The sequence below is a fragment of the Drosophila melanogaster genome, chromosome Y (assembly GCF_000001215.4).
Source record: "Drosophila melanogaster chromosome Y".
NCBI lineage: Eukaryota > Metazoa > Arthropoda > Insecta > Diptera > Drosophilidae > Drosophila > Drosophila melanogaster.
Window position 1 is genome coordinate 3,536,507 of NC_024512.1, and position 6,929 is coordinate 3,543,435.

A 6,929-nucleotide genomic window follows, 5' to 3' on the forward strand; every position below is an offset into this window, starting at 1 on the left:
AGTTAAAATCGATTGCTTTAAGAGCGGCAGAGAGTCAAGATTACAGATAATAGGATAAAGTCTATTATAGTCAGTACATAAAACTCTGTAAGGGTCATGCAACTCATAGTTAGATCTACAATGATTTAAGATAAGGGGTATATAGTTTCTAGTGAATCTACTTGGAACCGAGAAGTTAAGCTAACTAATCAAGTCGGGACTCTCAACATCCCCACGAATAAGCTTACAAATAAAGACTGTTCCAAGAATAGTTTTACGGTTAGCTAGGGACAGTAAATTAATTAAAAGTAGTCTACTAGAATAAGGAGGTAATATACGGTTTGCATCCCAATTTAGGCGCCGCAAGGCAAAAAGTAATAATTTTTTTTGGACCGATTGGAGTGGACTGCGTATTGTGGACTCCAAACAGGTGATCCGTACTCAAGAATCGGACGTACTAACGAAATAAATAAGGTTTTAGTCAAGTAAGGATAATCAAATCCCTTAGACCACCTTTTTATAAAACCAAGCATAAAAATTTACAATAGACGAAATATGGTCAGAAAATTTTAGTTTTGGGTCCAGAAGAAGACCAAGATCATCAACTCGTGTTATTCTGTCCAAGGAGCACCCACTTAGAGTGTAAGTCATGCGTATTGGGTTGGCACGACAAAAGGTCGTAACTTTACACTTGGAGCCATTTAAGTCTAACACGTTATCACGGCACAATATTTGAAATCGATCTAGATCGGATTGTATGTCTAAATGGCACGAAGTGTCCTTGTACTGGAGGCATAATTTAACATCGTCTGCGTACATAAGTACACGCGAATGTTTTATTATTAAGGGGAGGTCGTTAATGAATAAGGTAAAAAGAAGCGGACCAAGATGGCTCCCTTGTGGGACACCGGATGTGACTCGGAGAATACAAGATAAAGAATTTTTAAAGAGGACTTGTTGTGTCCTGCCATTCAGATAGCTTGAAATCCAATTTAGAAGATCGACAGGAACACCTATAAGATCAAGTTTTCTTATTAGAAGGTAATGATTAACAGAGTCAAATGCTTTACTAAAATCAGTGTAGATGACATCTGTTTGAAGATTATTTTTGAAACCCTGTATTACGAAAGAAGTTAGCTCCAAGAGGTTAGTGGTTGTTGATCTGCGTTTCATAAAACCGTGTTGACACGGTGATATGATTGATCTACAAAGGTGCTGCAAATGAGGAGTGATAACATTTTCAAAAAGTTTTGGGATGGCCGACAAATTTAGTGATTCCTCTGTAATTGCTTGCATCCAGTTTGCTACCTTTTTTATGAAGAGGAATCACAAAGGACTCCTTCCATATATGAAGGAAGATTACAGAGATAAGGTAAACAGTTTTAGTAGAGGCTTGCACAAGGCTTCCGCACAGAATCTTAACGACACAAAGATCGTCAAGCAGTGAGCTTTCGTTTATAGTTGGGCAAAACATTAAGAGTATGGCTGTTCGGAATGAGGTAAAGTTGAATATGTTGTTTGAAAATACTTGGCGAATAGTTCGGCTATTGCCTGATCCGATGTTACCGTAGTGTTTTCAAAACCTAGCGAGGAAGGGTAAGAACTTGTTTTTCGCTTAGTGCTAACGAAATAATAAAACTGTTTCGGATCCTGTGCAAACTGGAACTTACAACGGTTTAAATAATTTTTGTAGCACTGAGCATTAAGAACGGTAAAGTTTAACCGAGCGCTCAATTATTTACTAAGGATGGACTGAGAACCGGTATTTTTAAATTTTATATGGAGTCTGGACCACGTAGGTTTAGAGATTGACGGATAGTACATCGGAACAGAAGAGTCAAAAAATGATTTAATTGCGGTATGAAACATATTAATCGCATCTGCCATTATGTTGCAGGAGTAAAGATCGGACGAATTAAAGCCAGCTATAAAATTGTTAAGCCTCCGAAAATTTGCCTTGCACAACAGGAAATTCACTTTGTTGACTTCTCTGAATTTACTCTTAATACCGTACCTATGTCGATTGCCACCTTGAAAGTAGGATGATATGGATATTCAGGTTGAGTAAGATGTGCTACCCTGGACAGAAAAACACTCTCAGGACTTATTACAAAACATAGATCCAACAGTCGACCGAAAGAGTTTGGAATATAATTAACTTGCGACAACGATAAGTCGAGCCAGCCGTCAATAAAGTCATGATGTGCTAAAGGGAGAAGGATATTCGATTGTTTTTCTGGGAACCAAATTGTGCCAGGTATAATAAAATCACCTAGAACTACCAATTGGTCCCTGTCAGACAGTTTATTCCAGATGGACTGGACAGCGGACAGATGATTCTGATATTCGGGGAATTCAGAAGATGGCGGAATATACGAGCACGTAAAATGCACTGATCTGTCGGAAAAAGACAGCTTTACACATAAGAATTCCGAGTTACGGGATTCTTCCAAAAGTAACTCCTCCTACTAATTATAAACTCACCACGCCCAAGCCCCAAACTCACCCCATGCAATGTAATACTCATAAATTCAAGTAATTGTACCTATATATTGCACACACTGTAATCAAAGGCATAAATCGTGGATGCGGAACCGAATTCCACCAGCAAAGATTAAAAATAAAAACAGCTAAGTTAAAACATAAGTTTCTTTAACATATAGTATAGTTATGATTTCATATAAACTTTGAAATTGTTTGTGAAATGTTGTTTGCATCAATGTGGAAACATCAAGAAACGAAATGATATCAATAATGATATATTGAGACGGAAGCAGAATGGGGTTTAAGATTGTGGAAGAGGGAGGAAAGAAGAAGGATAAAATGTGAATGTCAAGGTGAAAATAGGTGGCCACTATCGCTGCGCGGCCTAACACAATTTATGGGTGATCTAAGCACCAAAAAATTCGAATCATATAAATTGGCAGTCTGTAACTCACTAGAGAGATTTTATTGCTTTTTATTTTATTTGAATTTATTCCAATAAGGTCTCTGTTGTTCATTTTTGTTTTCATGCTTGCCTTTGGACGACGTATTGGAACCAGAGATCAACCAAATATTTTAATTTACATAGAAAACTTTAAATTTTTGTGTCGGTCAGGTACAAATATTCAACTATCCCGGAATATATATGGCGTTTTTGCCATAAAACCCGTTCCGCCCTCAAAGCAAATTTAGCTCTTTGAGTGGATTTTCCTGAGGCCAGGCTTCTTTGAAGGTTTAAGGACGTAGAACGAGCACATTAATGTCTCATCGACTGACATCATAGCACCTGCATTGTCGAATTCTCCGCAGTAATTTGGTGCAGAAAATATAGTAATTAGTTGTCGCTTTGCAAAGAACTCGTAACCATCCTCAACAACCTGATGTGCACGGCAAATGAGATCAAATTTATGACGGTGCACAAACTTTCCCACTATGTCAGCACCAAAAGTAACACTGACGCCTCGATCGTTGTCGCTCCATCCCATTATCTTTGGATCGGGGTCTGACCATAGGAGGTCGCAAAGTAAACCCTTGTCAGGAACGTCACATGGTCGGGCTAATTGTCCAATTTGATTCATATTTAATAAGTCGGGACTGAGACCGCCGTGACAACAAAATATTTTTTCGTCAACGATGGCGGAAACTGGCATGCAACTATAACAGTCGACAAATGTACGCCAAAGTTTTATGGTGTAACGCCGCTTGCACTCATCGTAAAATCCATATATGCGGTTAATTCCAGCCGACTCATGGTTTCCACGAAGGAGAAAAAAGTTTTCAGGGTATTTTATTTTATAGGCCAGCAATAGGCACATGGTCTCGATAGATTGTTTGCCGCGGTCCACATAATCTCCAAGAAATAGGTAATTGGACGCTGGTGGGTATCCGCCATAGTCAAACAGCCTCAATAGGTCAGTAAACTGACCATGTATATCACCGCAGATCTTAACCGGTGCGGAAAGCTCGAGGAGCATTGGTTGCGACATAAAAACTTCCCGAGATCTATTACATAATAACCGTATATCCGTTTCAGTTAAATTAAGCTGCTTGAGACGGCGAGTGTCAATAATTCGCAAAATAAGCTGATCAATATTGTTTAATTCCGTTAGGGTCGTCATTTGCAGTGACATATTGCGCTTCTTTGGGGGGTAAAAACCAATGCAAATCAAAATTTTGATATTGGAAATTAAATATATTTCATACTAAAATAATTGACACTCAATCCAAAATTTTTTGAAACTCCACGCAATGCCAATTTGTTCTTACACTTTGAATTTAAAAAGAATTCAGAACGATTTGATGATTTGATTATTATAAAAAATTCGTTTAATTTATCAATTGCAATTATGTTGTGTGGGCGTAATATTCTTTACTACTAGCGAAACAGCGTCGCTGAGGGTTAGGATACGTGTACATAGGACATCATCAGAGAACATAGGAAAAAAGGGAAGAGAGATCGATGCAATTAATGAGGCCTGTCTGTGCTAAGATGTCAAGGGTAACTCACAAAGTCTAACATCAGACAGATATCATTTTTATCAGTCTTGTAAACTTCTATCGATTTGCAAAAACATATCTTTGCCACGCGAGTTAAAGAGTCCTGAACCAAGGGGTAGACTTGATCGTAAGTGTCTTCTTTCGATTGTACCTCAATTCTTCAGAAAGGTTGCCTCCTTGAAGTTGGTTAATTTCGGAGTTGCAGGTTAACTCCATCAATTGCCTCTTCCAGTTGGTTAATTTATGAGTTATTAGAATGTCCAAGTGAAACAAGGTCTCTCCAGTTTGACTTCTGAACTTCTGACTGGCGGGACCAATGCTTGTATTGGTAACTCCTCCCCCCTGAGTATGAAGTGAGGGCCACAGGGATTTGGATCCCTGAGGTATGAAACTTGGCGGGTTAGGTTGGGTAATGTAGAGAATAGTTTGTTTCTTGATTGAGATAACTCCTACTGTGATAATTCCTATTGCCAACAGTGATATTCCTATGTATGTACTTATGGTTTGTTTGTTTGTTATGTTACTTAATTTTAAGATTTCTTTTTCGCTTTCTAGGTTATTTAAGTGCAATGTTTTTTTTTAAATGCATCGAACTTTTCGTAATAACTTTCGTAACAATTTTTGTAATTTCGATCGCCGACGTGTGAAGACGTTTTTATCGTGCTCCGCACAAAATCGGTTGTTTTGAGTGAAGTGAACGCTAAATAAAATAAACTAAATAAAAAATCCGAAAGCAAAAGAGACACTCTATGCGATGCAAGATCGCTTAAATACATAGTGATTTGTTATCTTAAATAATAAAACTATGAGTCAGAACGACACTCGCGCTCAGCGTCAGCGCGAGCATGGCGAACGCCGGCTCTTAATTCAGCGCAACAACGCGTACTTCTCCTACGTCTCACCGACAATCCCAAACGCAGACATCGAGCGGTCAATAACCCATAGCCCAGGAAACCTTCTTCTACCAACAAATCAAGAAAGAGCGCGCTCCTGCTCTCCCGCTCTATTGGCTCCGACAGAAGCCCCGCTACCTCCAACAACAACAGCTGGAGAGTGACCGGCAGCCCACTCTGCATCGTCATCGGCTGCACCCGCTCACGGTCTGACTAAGTCAGCGAAAGCAAAACCGCTAGCAATAAGCGGTACTGCTGCGCTGCCAGCAAAACAAAACGAAAACGTAAACAAAAAAGCTGGGTCGACCTGGAAGACTGGAATGGACCGCTACATTACAATAAAGCGAAAGCTCAGCCCGGAAAATTCAGATTTGGGAAACAAGCCGAAAAACACACGCGACAACTCTACCTTGATCAAAAATGTAGCCCCTGCAAATACCAACAGATTTGCCTTGTTGGTAGATACCGATGAGGACGTGCCGCTGGGATCCGTTGATATCGAACCGAAGAAAACAAAGCCTCCGCCAATATACATCCGCGAGAAGAGCACAAGCCGTCTTGTAAATACTTTGATTGGCGTTATTGGGAAAGATAGCTTTCATATAATTCCCCTCGTAAGAGGTACTATCAACGAAATCAAAATTCAGACGAAAACGGAGGAAGACTACAGAAAAGTCACAAACTATTTTACCGCACAAAAAATAGGCTTCTACACCTACCAGCTTAAAAGCAGCAAGGGCCTGCAAGTAGTCCTGAAGGGCATTTAGTCTGATGTTACGCCCGAAGAGATAACTGAGGCGCTAAAGGAAAAGGGATTTTACGCCAAAAGCGTGTTCAATATCAAAAACAGAAACAGGCAGCCCCAACCACTCTTCAAGATTGAGCTTGAACCAGAAAACAAGCCTACTAGAAAAAACGAGGTTCACCCAATTTACAAACTCCAGCTCCTTCTGCACCTTAGGATCACGGTAGAAGAGCCGCACAAACGCAACGCTCCTGTACAATGTACAAACTGCCAAGAGTATGGCCACACGAGGTCATATTGTACACTTCGCCCGGTGTGCGTAGTCTGTGGAGATCTCCACGACTCCAAACAGTGTCAAACTAACAAAGAAAATGCATGCGAGAAAAAATGCAATAACTGTGGGGGCAATCACACAGCAAACTACAGAGGCTGTCCAATCTACAAAGAGCTGAAAATCCGTCTTCACAAAAGAATGAACACGGCGCGGGCACACCAAGGAACAGCTACCCTGATACCATCAGAGACAAATCCTGAAGTAATTTTCTCGAAAGCAGCAAGTTTCGCTCCTTGGCCTACATCCAACACTAACAAGACAACATTTGCTAACGTTTTAAAATCAGGTATGACGCCTCCAACACATAACTCCCGAACTCCACATGAAGTGCACACAAAATTAGACACACAACAAAACTATCACCCAGCTGCGCAGCAGGAAACAAAAACTGAAGCTATGATGCAAGCCTTACAACAGAGCATGATGGAATTTATGACATTTATGAAGACCACCATTCAAGACATGATACGTAATCAAAACCTTTTGATACAAATGC

General features: G+C 40.0%; 1 protein-coding gene across 1 annotated transcript; it reads right to left on the reverse strand.

Annotated features, from left to right (window-relative positions):
- Positions 1–2,930: 2,930 nt before the first annotated feature.
- Pp1-Y2 (Protein phosphatase 1, Y-linked 2) lies at positions 2,931–4,216 on the reverse strand. The gene has a single exon (NM_001015497.4). The coding sequence runs from the start codon at positions 4,092–4,094 to the stop codon at positions 3,153–3,155; it is 942 nt and encodes a 313-aa protein (NP_001015497.4). The 5' UTR covers positions 4,095–4,216; the 3' UTR covers positions 2,931–3,152.
- Between the last annotated feature and the right edge of the window lie 2,713 nt (positions 4,217–6,929).